This window comes from Eretmochelys imbricata, chromosome 8, assembly GCF_965152235.1.
Source record: "Eretmochelys imbricata isolate rEreImb1 chromosome 8, rEreImb1.hap1, whole genome shotgun sequence".
Classification (NCBI taxonomy): domain Eukaryota; kingdom Metazoa; phylum Chordata; order Testudines; family Cheloniidae; genus Eretmochelys; species Eretmochelys imbricata.
In genome coordinates, this window is record NC_135579.1 from 70,397,906 (window position 1) to 70,420,533 (window position 22,628).

Below are 22,628 nucleotides of genomic sequence, written 5' to 3' on the forward strand. Positions count from 1 at the left end.
AACCTTTGTGTGTATTTTTTTTTTTTTTTTTTTACAAAAGCTGTTTGTTTCTGCCTTACAGTTTATTTATTGGTGCTGGTGCAGGAAGCGGAAGAGGAGCAAAGGGAAGGTTTTCAGTGCCACCACTGATAAGTTTGACCGTTACATTTATTTTCTTTGGCAGTCAACACTGACATTTTGGTCTAAGCTTCTACAATAAGATAATTTTAGATTGCTATTTTTCATTTCCTCTCCCCTTTCTTTTCCTCCTTTCAGCTAGGAAAGAGAAAGTGCCCTCCAACCCCCCAAAAGCTTTTAAAATACTCTCCATTTGCATTTCTATGACATCCCCCTATTGCTATCTAAAGATAATGGGCAACTAACTAGTGTCCCCTCTACAGCTTCTTCTTGCCTCAGATAATATTCTATGTCATGAACTCTGGTGGCAGCCATGTCAGTTTTCCTAATTATGATATACTATACTGTAGGTACATCACTAGGATAAAATTTTCAAAAGTACCTAAATTTCATTGATTTTCAATGGGACTTAGATGTCTAAGTCACTTGAGCGCTTTTGAAAATTGTACCCAAAGTTTATGGCATCAGATAGCAAGCAAGCTAGACAAATCTTTTAAAACATATTCATAATTTTAGAGAAAGTTTAAAGGGTGACATTTTCAAAGGTGACCCCATATTTTCAAATTGGACATTGCAGAAATTATCATACACCATGCAAGCAACCAACACTTTAAGAGTGACCTTATTTTAAAGTTTATACAGCAATCTTTGTTTCCTTAACCAAAACACCTGAACTGTTGTATAGCTGATCCCCAACTTGATTTAACGATTAAACGTAATTTTAGAAAATTCATTCTAGACAATTTAAAAGAGATCTTGCAACAGCTACAATTCTAGGGCCATATTCTGTGCCCTCAGTTACATACATGCAACCCTCATGAAGATCAGTTGGGACAAGAGGTTTTCAGACATATAACGAAGAGAAGAATTTGGCACCTGTGGTCTTCTCTCTGTTATGAAGTCCATCCTAGAATTTATTTATCTTCCCCAACTCTCACATGGGAGGCACAGTATATCAACAACATAAAAATGTCATACCGAGGTACTGAACACCAAGTCTTTTGCATGATTCCAGGCAGGCTTGTTTTGTGTTTTCATAGCCATAGTCGGTATGCCAGAGTTTGGTAGTTATCCAGAGGTCCTCTCGCTTCACATCACTTTCTTTGATAGCTTTCTGAAGGAGAGATTCACAGCCGTATCTTTTTGCTGTATCAATATGACGAATGCGACACTTTTGTAGTGCATACACCACAGCATCATGGGAATATCCACCTTGATGGGATGTACCTAAGCAAATGTTAATAGGCATGAATTGTTATTACTTAGTGATAAACAGAATTTTGTCCGATTTTTCAGTGTGCAATTTTTGCTGTTGTGACAATTAACATATTGAGTCCTCAAATAATTATACAAAAGAAATGGGAATTGAACAAGAGAGTATACTAAAAAAAAATACAAACCCTAGGAGAACACAGAGTCTAATTCTGATCTCAACATTGGTGTAAATCAGGAGCAACTCTGCTGAGAATATTGGCATTTCAGCAGCGTACAACTGTAAAAAAGTGAGATCAGAATCAGGGCTATAGGATTGCATGACCTATGAGCATACACTACTATAATTAGTTACTTCTGAAACCAGTATCCTTAGAGAAGGACAGAGACCAGTTATATACAGTATGGCAAATAAACCACATTCATTTGCCATGTGGGGTGTAATATAAATATTTATATGGTGAAAATATTAATTAAATATTAAAGTAAAAAATGAAAGTATCAGTATGTCACTTCTTAAAAAGAATGAGTTAGATTCAGCAATTTGCTGTGTAAGAGACAAATCCTGACGTCTTTACTCCATCAAATTCCATGGAGCCCCAGGTAAATATTATACTACAATACTACATAAAGGGCTATATTAATCTCCAGCGTAAACAGTGTAATTCCCATATAAATTTCCCAGCCAAATTCATTGAACAGAAACAGTAGTGTAGGTTACAGATGGGATAGCACAGTGTTCAATTGGTAGTCCATGGCCCCCTGGGGGGTCCGCAAGCCCTTTCAGGGGGGCCGTGGAGCTCCGCGGCTGAAACCCAGTACCCTGAGTCCCAGTGCTGAAGCCAGGAGCGGCACAGGGCTGAAGCCAGTGCCTCCCCCACCCCAACCCCTGAAGCCGAGAGCGACATGGGGCTGAAACCGTCAAACTCCCTCCCCCCGCCGCCCAAGCCAGGAGCAGCAGGGGGCTGAAGGCGGGAGCCCCAGCACCCCCTCTCCTCCCCACTGCTGAAGCTGGGAGCTGCACTGGGAGGCCATCCCGCCCATACACAGCCCCTAGCTACCCCCCTGCCCGCACACACCCCTACCTACCGCTTGCCTGCACCCTGAGCTACCCCCCTGCCTGCACACAGCCCCTAGCTACCCCCTCCCTGCACCCTGAGCTACTCCCCTCACTTCACACAACCCCTAGCTACCCCCTGCACTCTGAGCAGTTTTCACACTTTTTGAACTGAGTCCCCCCCTTGGAGTTATATATTTTGGTTGCATTTCCCCACAGCCCAAACAGGCTGGGTGGCCTCCTGAGTGAGTCAGGGAGTGGAGGTGGCGCTTCCTCCCTGGACGGTCCTGTGCGGAGCTGGCTCAAGTCCTGCCAGCCCTTGCCCCCCCCCAAATAGAAGTAAAACTATTCCTATGCCCAAGGGTGCCCCCCTGGCCTGATCCCTGCACCACTACCCCAATTCCCCTGCCAGGCGAGGGCGTTTTTACAGCATGTTGAGTGGGGCCTCAGCAACAAAAAGGTTGAGAACCCCTGGGATAGAAAATGGACATAAATGGGGTTTAAATGATCAGACAATGTAATTAGCACTACCTAGGCATTCACTGGATGTACTAAATAAATGTATTTTACATGGCAAGGGGATGGAAGGATGAAACTACTTAGCAGGAAAAGCCACTGGCAGAAGGTCTATTAGATAAAGAGTGTTTGTGAGTGTGAGGAGGGGTTTTTTTTATCTTCTATCTTCCTATTAGTAGTTTTTCCTGCTAAGGGCCACCCACCCCTTCACAGTTGTTTCCCAACAGCAATATTTTCCACAATCTCTGTTTGGGGACATGCTCAGTCCACTCATAAAAGTAAGTTTCTAAGACTATGGCTGCTACCAAAGACCCTAGTCCTGCAACTGACAGTGGGCAGGAAGATTGCTGCATCTGCATTAAGGCTCCTCATTGGGGCTCTCCAGGGGCACAGCAGTCTGCCTGAAAAATACAAATTGCAGTATCAGGCCCTAAATGATAACCAGGTCACTGTTGAACCTAAAAGGGATAAAGGACTCCGGTTGCAGAAGAATATTATTCAAGTGACGTATCCCCTGCTGGTTTTCTCCACCCTCCAAACCTGCTTCATTCTACTCTGAACACAAAGATCCACACCTTTACCAGATGAGTATACTGTGTATATCGGGGTGGGCAAACTACAGCCCGCCAGCTGTTTTAAGCTGGCCCTCGAAACCCAGCTGGGAAGCAGGGTCTGGGGCTTGCCCCCCTCCAGTGCTCCAGCTGGGGAGCAGGGCCAGGGACCACTCTCGGAAGCAGCAGCATGGCCCCTCTCTGGCGCTCCAATGGGAGCTGCAGGGGTGGTGCCTGCGGATGGGGCAGTATGCAGAGCTGCCTGATTGCGCCTCCACGTAGGAGCCATAGCAGGGACAGGCCGCTGCTTCCGGGAGCCGCTTGAGGTAAGTGCTGCCCAGAGCCTGCACCCCTGAGCCTCTTCTCATGCCCCAACCCCCTGCCCCAGCCCTGATCCCCTTCTCGCTCTCAAAACCCCTCAATCCAAGTCTAGAGCACTCTCCTGCATCCCAAACAGCTCATCCCCAGCCCCACCCCAGAGCCCACACCCCCAGCCGGAGCCTGCATCACTTTCCGCAACCCTGCCCCAGCCCTGATCCCCCTCCCACCCTCCGAACCCCTCAGTCCCAGCCCAGAACACCCTCCTACACCCCAAACTCCTCATCCTCAGCCCCACCTCAGAGCCTGCACCCCCAGCCGGAGCCCTCAACCCCCCACCACCACCCACCCTCCTCCCGTACCCTGAGCTCTTCATTTCTGGCCCGACCCCGGAGTCCGCATCCCCAACCAGAGCTCTCACCCACTCCCGCACCCCAACCCCAATTTTCTGAGCATTCATGGCTCGCCATACAATTCCATATCCAGATGTGGCGCTCAGGCCAAAAAGTTTGCCCACCCCGGTATATATCATTACTTGGGTTATCACAAGGGAGAATTAAGGGAAATATATAAAATAACAGTGCTTTTTCTACCCTCACCCTAGTGTCTACTGTTCCTGGATAGGAGCAAAAGTGGGAGTCACTGCCCACCCTGGTCCACGGGACTCTGCCTCTTGGAACTTTCTGAACCCCAGTGCTTGTCAACCCCTGGCCCAAGGGCTGCTTGCAGCCCAATCAGCATACAGATGGGGCCCACGTGACATCCTCATGCGGCCCACATAACACACAGAGAACAGCATATGCAGCCCACAATGGTAAATACGTTGGGAATCACTGTTTTAAACAATTGGTGTTGGAATGAGGGAGTTTAGGGAATTCCTATGTTGCATGAATAAAGCAAGCTAGATTCTCCTAAATTCTTGTCACAGTATGTCCAATCACTATCTCAGAATGAAGGTCATGATACTGTAGCTATCTAATCTCTCCCATTACACCATGCCAATTTTAAACAAAACGGGTTTAACCTGATGTAACACCACTGACTTCAGTTCAAGTAAAATCATAATCAGGCCTAATGAATGGATAATACTGTATTGTAGCACAGCAAATCTTTTACTTCTTCAAATATGAAATAAAGTTTTAATATTTTAAAAGTGGGGAAAAACATGGGGGGGGTGATTTAAACACTGGCAGTAAATATGAATAATATGAGAGTGTTCACAGAAGATCAAGAAATGAGCATGCATATATTTGTTTCACATTAAAATTCACAAAGCTAAAATAAATTATGTTCATATACTAGATGTTGCAAAAGCTTCATATTAACTGTTTAAAAATGTAAAATGAATATATATTACCGCACTTTAACCATTTAAATAAAATATCCTTATATAATTACACCATAAGATGTTAAAGGAATGTAAAATTATATAACTACCACAGAAAAGTTACTACACTTTTAAATAATGATCTCTACACTTTTAATAAGCTACTCCTGACATCAAAGAAATTAGGTTGTAACTATTGTGTCTGTGGTTGAACAGACATTTCCAAGTACGGAATGAATGAAGTTCATTCAGAGGTCTTGCACATGGGCTCAAACCCTTTTCATGCATAATGGATTCCAGTAAGAACATTTAGGACACACAAACTTTTACTTTTTTTAACCCTCTTATGATGGGGAATTTTGGAAATTTCAGTTTGTAATTGTTTCTCTTCTAATGATGGAGTGTGTAATATGTTCAGATAAAATTAACAGACAATAGGGAGGAATTCTCTGAATATCTGTAAATTAAAATTAGCCATATCATATAGCTACAGTAAATTTAAAAAGTCCCTCAACAATTAGAGAGAGTAGTAAATACTATGAACAACTGAAATCATGAAAACCAGGAATTACAGAACTAATAATGCTACTCACACTAGGGATTCTATGAAGTGCAGGCTTCTCACATTATTCATACTGTTGCAGTACCATATGTGCTTTAATTCAGAAGGGTACAAAGATGAGTTAAGGATATAACCTTAACTCTGAACTTATTTTTTCTTTATTTTTGGTTGGTTGGGGTTTTTTATTTATTTTTATTGTTAAGACCGACTTTTACCATTATTTGAATGTACTATCTGGGTCTGGTGTTGTTTAACATCTTTATTTACTACCCAGATATAGGAATAGAGACCACACTGATCAAGTTTGCAGATGACACAAAGCTAGTGGGGGGTTGCCAATACTTTGGAGGATAAAGCAAAAATTCAGAGGGATCTTGATAAATTAGAGGACTGGGCTAAACAATTAAATGAAATTCAAAAGTAAGATGCTATACGTAGGGAAGAAAAACCAAATGCACAAATATAGAATGGGGGGGGGGGAAGCGGCTTGGCAGCAGCACTGCTGAGAAGGATCTGGGAGTTGTGGTGGATCACAACCTCAACATGAGTCAGCAATGCAACGCTGTTGCAAAAAAATGCAAATACAATTTTAGGTTGCATTAACAGAGACGTAACATGCAAATCACAGGAGGTGATAGTACTGCTCTACTTGGCACTGGTCAGGCCTCAGCTGACGTACTGCATCCAATATTGGTCACCAATGTATAGAAAGGATGTGGAGAAACTGGAAGGATCCAGAGGCTAGCAACAAAGATGATTAAAGGGATGGAATGCAAGCCATATGAGCAAAGGCTGAAGGAACTGGGTATGCTTTAGTTTGGAAAAGAGGATATTAAGAGGGAATATCATAGAAGTCTTCAGATACTTGAAAGGCTGCCATAAAAAAGATGAAGAAAAGTTGTTCTCTTTTGCCACAGAGGGCAAGACAAGAGGCAATGGGTTCAAACTACAGTAAAGCAGCTTTAGATTAAATCTCAGGAAAAACATCCTAACCGCAAGAACAGTAGGACAATGGAACAGATTGCCTTGGGAGGTTGTGGAAACTTTTTTGCTGGAGGTTTTCAAAAGGAGGCCAGATGGTTTAGACACAACAAATCCTGCATCTTGGCAGGGGATTAGACTAGATGAGCCTTTTGGTCCCTTCTAACCCTACGGTTCTATGGTTCTTTAAAGTAATTTCTTTATGGAGCATTTGGGGCTAACTTTTGTTTCAAATTTATAACTAATTCCCACTGAGCTGCATGTATGTATTTCAAGAAAAAATGTGGCCTTTATTTTTAAAAAGAAAATTAATTGATGCAAAACAAGTTTAAAATAATAATCTGCAAGACTAGACAATCATTCTACCTCTTCTTCACCCAAGAACCTCTTTGCTGTCAATGCATTTTTGCTTTAGAGTCCTCTGATCAACCCAATATATGAATTAATTATATCTGATTAAGAGACAACACCAGACAAGTTTGCCTCACTTAAAGAAACCACACGCATGGGTTTTCATGCAATTTGATATTAGCAATTCAATCATTAAAATCTGTTCAGTCGAGCCCTTGCTTCTGGCACTCCACAAACAGTGCCGCACAAGAATCCAACTACACCAAAGTTCAGGTGGCCAGAGGAACTATTTTTATAATGTCGTTGGTAAAGGCTGAAGAGCAATTATGAGAGGGATAACATGCTAAAGAGCAAAAAATAAGTAACCTCCACCCCCTTCCCCCTCAGAGTTTGATCAAATCTCAGCAGGTCTACCAAGCAGCTCCCTTACCCTTCTCTCTCCTCCTTCACTGGAAGTTGTAGATATTTTGCTAGAGATGCTTTGGGTCAATAGTAATGTAAAGGAGTACCAGGCACTACTCTTTTTCCTTGGAGAGCTAGATCCTAAAGCTGTGTGTGCTAATATGAAAAATGACCCCATTTCATATTAATTTATAACCTTGTAATATCTAAAATAATAGGGTCTGATTCTCCACTGTACTCTTGTTTTACTAACTTTACGTATTTGAAGTCAATGGGTCTACGTACATGTGTAAGTCTTTACATGACACTGACCATGGGAAAGAAAAGCATATGTAGAGCCCATGAGCATGCTAATTTATCTGACATTATCTGATCTGGTATCTGATTAATTACTCAACCAGAACATTCTTATTACATCAAACTGCATTAAAATTAAACAGTGATATGTCTATTTTTGCATTACTTTTAACATAATGTAACAAAGTTTTAAAAGTGTAACTAAAGATGCTATCACAGAGCCAGTCTCATGTTAACTTTCTACACCTATTGCAGTACAAACCACAAACACTCTTATCGCTATAAGATGGTTTATGTTTCAATTTAACAGGGTCACTTACTATGAAAGCTGTATTTAGCATCCCAGCATAAGTAGTTCATTGTGTCTTATCTACTTTGGAACAGCACAGAGATTTCATATGTACCAGCTGGACTCTGAAAGTTTCATTTTGTTATGAAATTGTCACTCTGTATAATTTTCACACAATATTTATATATTAATCTCATTTTAGGGCTCAATATATGTTCCAAATAAATCTAGATTTTGCTCAAGTGAGGAATACATTGACAACTTGCCAGAAATCCAAGAGCAGCATCTAACATACATATAATGGAGAACTACAGCTCCTCTCTTCTTTAATAGAGAAGTGCAACCCAGAGAAATGATAAGGCTGTAGTAGAACTGGTAGGGACATTTCAACAAAAAAACAGAAACAAATTTTAGATCATTTTCATATTTCCCCCCTCATTTCCAAACCGGCTTTAGTGTACAGTCTCTATATGCCACAAACTCTATATTATAAATGAGGAAAGACACTGGTCAGATTGTGTTATATGGACAATGCTTTGGCCAACCCTGCAGAAGTAAATCAATTAAAAGAAAAAAAGTGCACAGCCCACACAGATGTTAAGTTATCAGAGGTATACTCAGGCACAGCAGAACTACAGTCCATTTTTTTTTTCCTGAGCAGGAAGTTCCCTTTTGTGAGGATAGAGCTCTAAGATACCAATGCATTCTTCAACCTGCAATAAAAGTGATGATATGCTCTCATTCCCAAATCCCATTAATGGGGCTTGCCTCCCTTCCTTTCTCCTCTCTGTGTGAAGGGTGGAGGTAAAAGGTAGTAAAGGAGTAAGGAGAGGAAAGCCAAGGGTTACAACAATAAGATCTTGAAGTTACTTTAAGTTAGGCAGGGACACATCTCAAATGGCCAATTACATCTTTTTTATTGTAATTATTATTCCTTACTCACTTCTTGTGGCCACTGTGAAAGATATTAATCTTAAGGAGGGTTCTGAATGAAGAGAATGCAGTGGTTTGGTATATCCCAGTTGGTAGGGTATTCCACATGTAGAGAGCTGTGTAGATAAAGGCACATGGTGACTTGTGGGAGAAATGGACAGTCAGGGTATCTATGGCTGGTGTCATTAGCAGATTGGAAGGGGCAGTGCAGGAAGAAGATTGAGAAGTCAGAAACTAGGTAGGCGGGAGGAGAGAATCAGAAAAAGGAGAGACAAGAAGAGGAAAAAGAGAGCAGAGTAGGCAAACAGGACAGAAAATGGCAGAAAATAAAAAAAAAGAAGAGGTGCTGCAAACAGCAGCTTTTATCCATAGAGACAACGGGCACTGCCTCATCTATACCCAATCCATGCATTTACGCAAACAACATGGAAAATCTACATTGTTCCACTTAAGATAAGGATAAAATCCACTGGGGAGAGGATTTTTGGCATTGAGGCTGCATCTTTTTCAATAATATTTCAGGGAAGCGCAGCTAGATCTCCCCCACTTGTTTTTCCTTCTCTTCCCACACACACATTTAATTTGAAAATCAGCACAGTATCAATGTTTATGTGAAGCTCCTCAAGTGGACTTTACCTTATTAAGGGCCTGAACCTGGCAAACTCCTGCTGTGCTCTTGTTTAAAATAAATATTATTTTCAGTTGGTGGGCATAGATATTCCAAACTTCCCAACATAAAAAACTGCTGTTACAGCCTGGCTGTTGTTTAAAGTCTTGTCTACACTACGGGGAAATCCTGCCCTACTGAAGATGGAGTGGGATTTCAGCCAAGCACACCAAGCCTTTGCTCACAATGGTTTTCAGCAATGATTCCCCCTGAAGTGGTAATGAAAATGGTTTAATAAAAATGGTTTTCAATACCATTTCCAAGGATAGTTGTGGTCTTGTTGGAAGCCAACCTTTTTTTAATCTAAAACTCTTGAGAGAAAAATATTTCTCCTAAGGAACAATGAAGAAATATGTAAAATGTAACTAGAGAGTCCAACCTGAACTTTCTTTCACCTCTGGGAGAACTTGAGGAGGAATTTTACATGAAAATCTATTTTTTTTTTCCAGTTCTGTTTGCAGGATTTAATTTACTGTTGAGTGCATAGATGTATTCTAGAATGTTTTCCTCCTCTGGAGCCCAAGTTAAAATAAAATGGTAGAGGAATATGAGGAGGAATAAAAGGAAGCAACAGGGCGTCTCTACAACTCCACTCAGCCACTGAAAGGCAAAAAACAGTTTGATTCTAGCTGTGATAATGCGGGAGAAGGAAAGACCCTTTTCCCACTTTTTGTGAATCCATGCTGGGGAAAGCCAGAAAGCTGCTGTTTATGCTTCCGGAGAGCAATGGGGCAAAGGGATGGGGGCAGGGGGAGCCATTGTTGACAGAGGCACTCTAGACCCCAGGACGTGGCTGGCAGGGTAGGATAAGGACTCTGAAGGCTGGTCTACACTACTGCTTAAGATGTAACTTACATCATTCAGGGGTGTGAAAAAGACATCCACCTGAGTGACACAAGTTACATCGAGTTAAGCGCTGTCCCCACTGGCGCTATGTCGGCGGGAGATGCTCTCCTGCCAACATAGCTTCTGCCTCTTGGGGAGGTGGAGTAATTATGCTGACAGGAGAGCACTTTCCCATTGGCATAGCGCATCTTCACCAGATGTGCTATAACGGCATAGCTGCATTGGTGCAGCTGCACCAACGCAGCGCTGTAGTGAAGATTTGCCCTCAGATGTTCTTCTACAAGATTCAGCCCATCTCTGCACATCAGCTAGCATTTCTCTAATCAGGACTTTCGAAAAGAACATATAAAAGCCACTTCTGTGAGTACTCCCCATAGCAACCATAGAGGCCCCGCATGCCTCAGCATTCTTCAGGAAGAATGCCTTCACTCACTGTCACTGGACGCTACTCAGCAACCACCAAACCACTAACGCAGTTCTGTTTTTAAAAGTCACAGTGTGATCCAGAGCAAGCAAAGACTTTTGCTGCAGGGTGACATGGGCTCTGATATGCTATTTGAAGTATCCAGCTTTCATATACAAATGTTTCTTCCTATTGCTCATAACCTCTTTGTAGAGTTTATCTATATAGAAGAACAGCTCTGAAATCAGACCTGGACATTTGAAAGGCAGGCTATGAATGTGTAATCCATGTAGAAATTTCATAAGATGAACTGCCGCACACATTTATTTAAATGCCTTTATGGACAGACTGCCAAATCTTGCAGCCTTTTCTTTCACTCAACACTTTCCCACCATCATGAGAACTATTTCTCATTAACAACCAAATTGTTTTCAGATGCTCTGCTATAAGATGTTTCCTTAGAAACCATTTGGTAAAAGACTGTGGCTTTCTTCCATAGAAATCTCAAGCAGTGAAAAGGCAGATTTTCTGGCATAAATCAAATCCAATTTCTAGGGTTCACTAAACCTTTTCTTCTAGGAATAATGTTTTGTGACTAGATCTTAGCTGTTAATAGTGCACGAAGAATTGCTGGTGTGAGCCAGTTTTAAATGATTTTCATTTTATTCCTTTTGTTAACTCAATTGAAATTACTTCCAGTGCTGCTTATACCTTGATGAAACTTTAACTTCATAACTCATAAGGATGATATGTGCAGCACACTGGCAAAAAGTATAAATTAACAGTAAGTAAACTGAACACAAATAATATTAAGGTTTTTTTTTCCCTCGGATACCTTATTTTAGGCTTTTAGTAAATCAACCTGTATTACTCTGATGAAGATCTTGTATGCACTTATATAAGCTGTTACCAAGTAAATTAAAAGAGATTAACTGTTGATCAACAATATTAGATTTTGGAATCCTTCTCCTAGTAAATGAGGCTTGTGACTTTTGGGGGGTGAGGGGGGAGGGCATTTCACATAAACGTATGAGGCAAATGTGATCAATCAAAAGGAGATAATTACCTTTGAGGACAAACATTCCCAGCAGAAATAAACTTTGTATGAGACTAACCATTTTACAGTATAAACTATGGATTTAATATTTGCATAAATGTTCAATGTATCATTTATTGTTATGCAGCTACAGGAAAGAAGGCAATATTTTTAAAAATATTGAACAGCTGCAGGAAAGAGAGTTGATTTAATATGAGGTCAATAATTACAAAACTAATATTTAAAATATCTTTATACAAAGAGAGTTAAAATCTACAATGCTAATATATCTAGATACCTTAGGAGCTGAAAACATAGGTACAATAACGATCATCATAGTATACTTGAGAGCTACTGCTGGTTTAGACCCCAGTTCAGCAAGATACTAAAGCTTGTGCCTAACTTTAACCACAACAGTAGTGCCCCTGAAGCCAATGAGACTACTCGTGTGCTTAAAGTTAGGATGTGCTTAAATACTTTGCTGAAACAAGGCAGAGACCCTAATCTGCAAACTGATGCAGTGATGCAGGCTCTTAGACTCACGTGGAATCCTGCTGAGGTCCACTGGAGTTACTGTGTTTGGGGCAAAGATCTGCATCAGCACATCTGTTTGCAGCACTGGGGCCTAAAACTGAGCATTAAAGTTTGACAATAAGTTACCCTTCTGATTAAATGTGTTTTGTTTTTAGTTTCAAATAGGAAAACGAAAAGATACATTCTCAATGTCTCTAAGATGAACTACATTTTTCATACTTCCTATTACATACAGCCTTAGAATATAATTATGTACTAGAATGCAAAGGACTTCCTTTCATGCACTGAATATAAGGAACTGAGCATATTGTATATGAAACTTCAGTAAATGTGAACAGCAAAAAAAAAAAAAAAGTTTCTTCTCTGTTTCTTTAACGTATAAAGACTACCTCAAAGATGATTTGCAAATAACTCTTTTATCCTGTTTTTCCTCTTGCCTGTGTTCTGTATAATCAGGTCTTCATATCACTCTCTTTGCTGGAGGTCCTTAGCAAGAATACTAGAGGACCCGAAGAAAGTCTATGAATCAGCACCCCTTCTCTCTCAGTTGTGGGGGAAGAAGATAGATGAGGGACTGCTGCAGCTTAGGTTACAGCCTCATGTGACATCACTATTCAGCTCTTCCAAAGAACTTGCCAAGGATCTCTGTCAAAGAAGGAAGTAGGGGCTCTACACTCCAAACGTGATATGTAAAAGGTGAAAAAAGGGGGCAGGACAGTGAGATGTTCTGTACCTCGGAGGAACACCCTGCACCCCCATGTTCATCCTTATAATATGATTGTGTGGTATCCAATGCAAATATTGTCATGTCAGGTGTCTTTGGAAGGCTCATGATGCACTGAGCATTGTTGTTATAGGTTGTAATTTTGTGTATATAGTTATGAGGCTGAAAATGTGTCCTCATGGCTTAAAAAAAAGCCCAAGCAAAACTCTCCAGGAACAGAGGGGCAGTTCACACCTCATCAGAGCATGTATGGGACAAACCCAGCCCAGCCTCACAGGAACAAAAGACACTGGCCTAGGCAGCAACAAAGGATCTGTAGGACTCTCGAGTGCGTCACCCCCCTTCCCTTGGTCAGTTTGGGACAATGATGAAGTAATGCTCACCTTACCCTAAAGAGGGAGAGGGGGCACAAAGCCAACAGGGAAGAAAGAACATGCCAAAAGTCTCTCCCTTTTATCATGCTGACTCTCTTTTCCACCTCCATCTACAGACACCACCACCAAGTGACTGAAGCGCTGATCAAAGGGGAGAGCCTGGCTGAAGGGCAACCAGCCAGCCTGTGGTGAGAAGCATCTAAGTTTGTAAGGGCACTGAAAGTGTTAAGATCACCTTAGAATGCGTTTTGCTTTTATTTCATTTGACCAAATCCAACTTGTTGTGCTTTGATTTATAATCACTTAAAATCTATGTTTTTGTAGTTAATAAATTTGTTTGTTTATTCTATCTGAAGCAGTGCATTTGGTTTGAAGTGTGTCAGAGACTCCCTTGAGATAACAAGCCTGGGACATATCAATTTCTTTGTTAAACTGATGAACTCATATAAGCTTGCTGCGTCCAGCGGGCATAACTGGACACTACAAGACGGAGGTTCCTAGGGTTGTGTCCCGGACCAGAGATATTGGCTAGTGTCATTCAGTTGCACAATCCAAGCAGCGGCTGGCCAAAAGTGCTTACTCATGTAACTGGGAGCGGCTTACATGCTAGAGGCTATGCGTGAACAGCCTGGGAGTGGGGGTTCTCACAGGAGAGCAGGGTAAGGTGGCTCCCAGAGTCGAGGATTGGAATGACCTAGCAGATCACCGGTCCAGATAATACCAGGGGAACGTCACAGGCAGAAAAACACTTTTTTAAACAAGAAATTTTAAAACATCTTTCTATATCATAAAAGCACAGTGAACGACTAAAATTAAATATACTTGGTTTGTTTTACTATTCATTTCAAAGTTGTTATGTTTAATTCTTACCACTCCATTGCCCATCTGGAGATTGCTTTATATTTTTTCTTTTATGTAAGAAAGTTGTCAAAGAAAGAAAATACAAACTGGATTTTTATATTATACAAAACCACTTTCAGTTAAAATTACCACTGTTAGGTTAAAAATCACATATTTAAAATGTCTTTATCTATATTAATAACATTTTTAATTATGAAAAGTGATTGTTTTAAAAATCTAAATTTACTTTTCATTATTAATGTTAATTGTTTACTTTTTGGACTTAACTAATCTTGGGCAATGGAAACTGACTATTTACTGGTGCTGTGTTTCATTCAAGTGAGGATCACTTCACCACTGGGTGAGGGCGCAGAATTCTTACTGTCCTCTTACTGTATGGATGAGTGAGTATCAGTGTCACAATTTGTGTCCATGTCACATGAACAAGAAGTGCCAGAGAAGCCAGCATGAGAGTAAGCTAGTTAACTTTCTGCTGTTAAATTACAGATAATTTGTGGAGCTGATCATGAATTTGGACAAATGGAGAGACTGTTCTTGTAGCTAGGAAAGTGTCCACGTGAGCCAGTCTTTGTAAAACAATGTCACGGTGGAAACAGAACAAAAATGAGAGCAAAGGTACTTTTAATACTATTTCTCCTTCCTCTTACTCCCCACTAGGTGGCAGCACTCACACCATATATTCTAATCCAAATGGAAATGCAATTGAGGGTGGGATTTGGCATTGAGAGTTCCAGGAGGGCCTCATGGATTTTCTTCATAAACCTCTTTCTTCAGAACATGGGTATGGGAATATGGCTGCAATCAATCAAGAGTCTGTAGAATTCACTTGGGGGGAGGGGCACGCTTGCACAGAAATTCTTGGCACTAGAATGAACTTAGTACAAATATTTATGCCTCCATTTCATATATACTGTAAATTCCCCTGTATTTTTTTCTCTCATTAGATTCAGATGTTTACCACAAATCTCTGAAAAATCATAAACTCATGGCAAAACTCACAATGGCCTCACCCACTTTTTGATCTTTCTTGTGAAAGCAAATCTACAAAGAGAGGACAGTTGTCTTTAGCACAAAGTGATTATCCAACTTTTGTTATACCCACTTCAAAGTCATTTTCTATAGCCTCATTTTCAAAATCAAGTGGTTTATATTTATTCTCAAATTCTCTTCCCATCATGTCTAAGGGAGTTTCCCAACTCTGTGTTCAGTTTAGTTCGGGGGCGGGCAACCTGTGGCACGTGGGCCACAGGTTGCCCACCACTAGTTTAGTTGGAATTAAAAATTCAAAAACTGAACTATTCTTTCCAATAAACTGATTAATCAAAGTTACTTAGCTACTGGATGTAAACGTTGCACTACAGTTTGGTCATTGCTTTAAACTTCTGAAACATTAGCCACATAAGAGTTGTTTGTGGCTGTTTTCTAAACTTTCTAATTCTAAAACCAGAGGGGGGTTAAACGTGACCTGCAATGAGGGAAAAATTTTATTTGTGTCCTCTATTTGTCTGTATGATATAGAAACAAGACTTGATTAAAACTCCTTTTGTTTCTTTTTGATAACATCTATTTAACTCAAACATTTAATAAATATTTGGGTAGGAAAGATTTTTTCTGTGAAAGATTTAGCAGTCCCCTACCCTTTCCGACAAGGACAGAGAAAGCCTCTCAGTTCTGTTCTCTAATTCTCCAGCGACTCCAACAAAAGCAGGGAAGGATAGCTTTGAGAGTACTGAGGTGTTTCTAAGAGGCAAGGGAGAGGAAGAAACAACTTCTTCCCCCAAATACAAGACCCTTCAGGCCTGTTTTATACAAAATGGTAGCAAAAAAATGAGCACATTTTTTTCCCATTTGCAGGTACCCTTTAAAATAATTAAATTGGTGTTTGGCAGGTTTTTAAAGTAAAGTAAATAAGCACCAAGTTGGAACTGGGTGAAATCAGGGGAAGTAATGGAGGGACCAGGCCAACCGTTTAGTTAGGATATAACAACATGCTCACTCTGTTGCCCGAGTGCAAATATACCGCTGTCTGGAGAGTGGCCATGTTTTGAATGTATGTAGCAAGTGAAATATCTGGAGGGCCTCAAGGATCAAGTACAGCTTCTCTAAGTCAGAGCTACTGAACTGATGGATGAATGAGAGAGAGAGAGATTTGTAGACATGGCATTTAGTTCATCACAAGAGGCTATTAAGGAAACATGGTAACCAAGGGTGAGAAGTAAAATTCTGTCAAGATTACAACAAAAAACTGGTTGAGATAGAAAACAAAGAGAAGGAATAAACAGCTGACGCCATAGAGCTTGACTACAATGCTACCAGGAGCAATGTTCCATAAATTTCTTGATCTGAAAGAGCTGAAAAAAGCAACATCGCAAAATTGTGGATGACACAAAATTAGAGCCCAATCCTTCTGCCACTTCCTTTTCATTGGGAGCAGGAGGAGGCCCTTTCTTATGTTGGTCAGATTAGAAAGGACTGAGCACCTCTAAAAGTAACCTAACAAAACTAGAAAAATGGGTAACAAAACTGCAGGACAGAGTGTGGACACATGCAAGGTAATGCACATTGGAAGGTACAATTTAAAATAGTTGTATGCACCAATAGGTTCTGAATTATCTGTAACCTCTCACGAACAAGACTGAGATGTTATAGTGAAAGAGCAGTGATTGCTCCAGAAATATTAAGCATTTCAATGAAGGGAACAGAGAATAGTCCAGGAAATACTATATTGCCATAATGCAAATTGATGGTACTGTATGCCCTAACCTTGAATGCTGAAATCAGTGCAAGTTAATAAAAAGCATTTTTTTTTTATTATCCAAGTCAGTGGATAAGACTAAATTACAGTTACAGAGATCACTTTTGTAGAATAAGGTGCTGGTTTTTTTTACAGTCACTTGCCTGGTTATGGCTACAATTTAAGTTGCCAATTTAAATACTGAAGTCAGGACATAAACAAATAAAGGTTTTTATAGCTGCTCACCTTGCAGTCAGTATATGCTAAGGTTCCATAGGCATTTTAAAATGTCCAGTCACCCCGTGCCATGTGGCCTCCTGACCAAGAGCAGTTTTGGTAAAAGAAAGCATAGCAGCAGAAAGGCAATGATCAGTTGCAGAAAGTGCTCTCTCAACCCCTGTTTGTCTCTCTCTTACTATTTGTTTTCTCTCTCCTTCTCCAGAAACATCATCAGACCTTGAGAACTTTACCAAGTTCCTAACTAGCCAGAGGCCAACACAAAAAATCAGCATGGGGTGGAAACTAACAAGCTCCACGGACCGTGTGATTAAAAAAAACATAGCTCTTCTGCCACTTCTAGTTACTGTGAATGGGAAAGGTGCTGTATTTCTGCCAGAATGGTGTTCTTGGACCCTGCTTATGGGCTCTTTTACATCAGCCTCTGGCTAAAAAGCGTCTTAAAAAATGTGACGCTCCATCCCTCAGCTGCTCTTCTACCCCTCCAATCTCCTGGTTGCTGTGAGTAGTGAAGCACTAGTCTTTGATATCCAAAGTCCTCCCCACCTTCCAGTTTTGGGGTCCTCCTCCATCCTGAATAACTCAAGTGCCCGTCTGTGCTGCTTGCCAATTAACATGACTCTGGACACTTACACACTGACCCATAGGCTATGTTCATTTCCCTATGCAGTTTAGGAAAGCTTAAGTAGAAGCAGACACATTGGAGCTGTCTGTTCTCTGACTTATGAAGACAGCACTGCACTGGTTAACATTCAGTTCCACAAGGGTTAGAATTTATTTGTAATGAAATCTTAAATTCTGCAGAAATTGGCTTATTCACCCCTCCCCCCCGACCCGCAACTCACCAGGGAAAGTTCCCCACTCTCTATTACTGAGTGGATTTTTCAAGTCCTGAGCACCAGCACAGTTAAGGCGGTACCAACAACCCTTTACTATTATATTACGATTATTATTTATTTATTTGTATTGTGGCAGCATCTAGAGGCCCTGGCATGCATCACTATGCTAGGCATTGTATTTTCAGGAAATAGCAGCTTAGTCAATTTATATTATATTTGTAGTTGTGGTTAAGTCTCATGCTTTTTTGCTTGAAGTGTTTTGAGGCATACTTAAGCACTTTTTAATATTGCCTTATTGCTTCTATATATTATAGGGTCCTCAAAATAGCTGGTGAGGTTATAAGCCATTTTCTATACAGGGCTCTACCTAGGTATTTGTGTTGTATCAGAGAATCAGATTCCATTGTCAGTTATAACGTTGAGAGACAAGGTGGGTGAGGTAATATCTTTTATTGGACCGGCTTCTGTTGGTGAGAGGCACACACATTCGAGCTAACGCTTGTCTCTCTCACCAACAAACATTGGTCAAATAAAAGATATTACCTCATCCACCTTGTCTCTCTAATATCGTGGGACCAACACAGGTACAACAACACAGTAATAACACTGTAAATCAAGAGTCACCCCTTTGAAGTCATATCTGACAGAAGTTATTGGCCCAGAGTGTTTCAAATTTAGCTGAATTTTCTTGCTTTTCTGTTTTGTTAGTCCCGGTCTTGTGGTTTCACTTAGGAAGTTCTATAAACAATTGTTTAGTACTTATTGAATGACAGAAGAAGCCAAACTATTTTGAAAAGAATACAAGGGAGTACTAGAGAGACTATGAACTGATAGATTCTTCCCCCAATCACCAGCAGTTCCAAATACAGTGATAAACAATTTGTAGTTTTGCAGTCTCCAGCGGGAGCTGGTGGATGGAGGAAATAATTTCTGACGCACTCAGAAATCTACGTATTCTAATTACATTGGCGCGATTGACAGCAAAAGAGGACTGTCTGCATTAGTGCACTGTCAATGTAATCTCTAACTCAGTAATTAGGAACTTATTCTTCAATTCAACTATCACAGATCAAAGACAATGCTATGAATTAAATAAAAAACCCTAAAGCACAGGGAATAAAACGAGCCATTTGAATTATATAGGCTACTTCATACACTCTCTGTGCCAAGGACAGCAGAATCAAGCCCTTATTAAACTAAGGTTAAACAATAATAACACAGTGATTTTTAATATGCAAAATATTTCAAAAAGATTGAAATACATATTTTTAACTACTGATAAACACTGCAGTGATTTTAAAATAATTTTCTCAATGCTACCGCGTGGCTACAATTTTATAGCTGTGTCAAAATGTTTCTTGGCACTGTGTAGTAAACACTAAAAGTTTAAAAGAAAGATTGAGTGAAATCCTGACCCCATTAAAGTTAATAGCAAAACTCCCCTCGACTTTAATGGAGCCAGGATTTCACGCGCTGTCTCTGATAGCTCGCTTCTGAAGCCATTGGGCCTGATTCTGCCCTCATTTATACTGGTGTAAACTTAGGATAACTTCATTGAAGTCAGAAGTGTGTAAAACTGGTGAAGGTGAATCAGCCTCACAGACTTGAAAATAAACTGTGCTGGAATACTAATAACTTCTATTCTATATTAGAGAAGTGGAAACCCCTTTTATTTTACAGCTTAATTACTTGATGGTTTCTGTTTGGCTTGATTCCAGTACCCCAGACAAAGAACACAAATGTTTTTGGTTTTGTGGGTTTTTTTTAAAATCACAGAGAAGCTGTAATATTTCACTGAAGTAGAATAAATAATGTTTCATGTGGAATGATTTGGAAAAGGTACTTGAGTTTTACAACATGCTATCAAAGGAAAGAGGCTTTTGGAAAGGTCACAAAGGAGAAGGGGGAAAGAAGAAAAGCTCTGCAAATGATGCATGAAAGCGGATCTGACCTTAATCAAATGGTCAAATTAACTGGTATGCTTTACAACATACAAGAGCTCAGATTTAATTTGCCATAAAACGAGCATAAAAAATTAATAGTCATGAACAAAAATGTTTGAAAAATCAGGTCTGAGATTCCAGGCCTCCATGCTGGGGCGAGGAGAGAGAAATCCTGACTGAAGTGTAGCAGCAGAGCCACTAGACAGCATTTACTATAGCTTCAGGGCTGCAGTAACCCCTGCGGTTTGCTCCCCCTTTGTGGGATCTATTGGCCATGCCTCTGTCCCAGCCCATCCTTGCCCCAGCCTCCCATCTGGGAAAGTTCATGCTTTTTGTATGTCAGGAAGATTGAAGTCCTTTATTTATCAACTTAATATGTACAGCATGAGCAGCTGCAGTGCAGGATTACTCATGCTCTCCTACCTACATGCTGCTACGCTGACTTAATGGAGGGACAATCTTTAGGAATAAGAGGGTAGTTCAGGCTGCATGTCAGTTTAATGCTTGGATTCTGCAGAACCATCAGCCAAGGTGCAAATTCTGATGGCTGTGAGTGGGAGATATGTTATTGGGGCAGTGGAGGTGCCAAAAAGAATGTTCTAATCCAAGAGAAACTTATTTTTTCAGGATATTTCAACTGCGGTTCAATGAACAAGAAAATCCTTTTCTCTAATTCTCAAAGAACAGAGGAAAGGAATATCTGCTTTGCTCTGCTTCGCTGATAAGAAAGAGGGAAATCCTTTCTTTCAAACTTTATGGAAACTCTGATGCCTGAATAAGCATAGCAGGGGTATATTCCGGTTAGTTTGTATTCTCAGCTATGCTGATTTTTATGAAGCAGTTTCTCTGACACACCGCTGGTTTGATCAAAACAGCTATTATACAGTGTCCAGATAGGTTTCTACCCTTTTTCATCTTTAAGTAAACAAAGCTCTCTCAAGTGGTTTATTAACCCTAGTGTCGGATTGTTTTCTATGCTATCAATAATTTAGATTTTAATTTTGGTATTGACAAAAATATGTTTTCATTATCATTTTCCTATTTTCAGGCACAGAATGTGATTTTTTTTGAAGAAACATGTTTTCATAAATAACAATTATTATTAAAAATCCTAACTTACTCACTTATCATAATCTGACTATTAATAAACTACTAGTATTTGGCCCACTGGATGAATGAACAGTGCAGCCTCAATCCTGCACAGTATTATATGTAATTCCAAAAGTCTCAGAATAAGGCATTAACTTACCAAAGCACAAAGATGGGTTTGATAGAATAAAAAGCAAGGCTGTAAATATAGCAAATGACATCTAGTAGCCTTCAGCAAAAATATTTGTACAGAGAGCCCAATCCAAAATCCCATTGACTTCGGTGTGAGTTTTGCCTGTGACCACAATTTTGCATATGGATCCCCACGCATGAACCCTCATGCCTGACAGTGGTATCTATGTTAAGTTTGCAGTATCAGGCCAAGAACTCCCTTTACAATCACTGGTTGCAATGTTGCCTTCTATTGTGATTCTCTATACTCTTCTTAAAGCCCTAGCTCCCGGAGTTATTTGATTATATGAGAATCTCAGCTTTCAAAAATTTCTAGCCCTCATGGTTGCAGAGCAAAGCTAGAGAATATGACTGCTGAAGACTCAAAAACAGAAAGCAAATATAAAACCCCTCCATTCTTTTTTTAAAGCTTGTGATTTTTAAGCCTCCCTCATGACTCTTGGGGGCCTGACTCACGCTTTTTGAACATTTGTGGTTGGCAATACCATGCTTGTATTACAGAATATATTCTTGAGACTTTTATTATGCAACACCATCCCCATCAATGACACAATGTTTACCACAAAGCTCCTGGCCATAGTATTCGTAAATTGGATTTGAACTATGTACTTTAAGCAGATAAATAAAAGTGAGTAACTTTTTTTAATGTCAGGTTTCAGAGTAGCAGCCGTGTTAGTCGGTATTCGCAAAAAGAAAAGGAGTACTTGTGGCACCTTAGAGACTAACAAATTTATTTGAGCATAAGCTTGAGCTGTAGCTCACGAAAGCTTATGCTGAAATAAATTTGCTAGTCTCTAAGGTGCCACAAGTACTCCTTTTCTTTATTTAATGTGGTGATCCACTTCATTGTTTTCATGCACTGACTAAACAACCACTGAAAAATTTAGCCTAACTTTAACCCAGCAAAGAATATTTGTTTCCACTTTCATGAACCCTCTTTACAGTCCTGCAAATTTATGCATGTGCCTAATTTTACTCACATGCATAAGTCCTGGATAAACAAAGGATTTGCAGGATTGTGTTCTTGATCCTTAGGCACCTGCGTTATGCCTCCTTGCCACACTTCCACACTTTATATGTTAGGAATATTGAAGCATTACTCTCCCCCATCCCACTCTGCAAACTCATGCCTATTTCCCCTTAAGTTTCCCAGAAGAATCAATCCTTCATGGATTTGTTGTTCAAACCAAAGGACCAAACTCCACTATCTGAGTAGCGTACAAAACTTCCATTCAA

At 40.3% G+C, this 22,628-nt stretch overlaps 1 protein-coding gene across 1 annotated transcript in view; it reads right to left on the minus strand.

Annotated features, from left to right (window-relative positions):
- The window catches only part of LOC144269525 (putative oxidoreductase ZK1290.5), an 81,960-nt gene that overhangs the window by 56,799 nt on the left and 2,533 nt on the right, over positions 1-22,628 (minus strand). Inside the window, 1 exon segment of the mRNA XM_077825280.1 lies at positions 1,096-1,344. Within this exon segment, the coding sequence (XP_077681406.1) occupies positions 1,096-1,344 (249 nt within the window).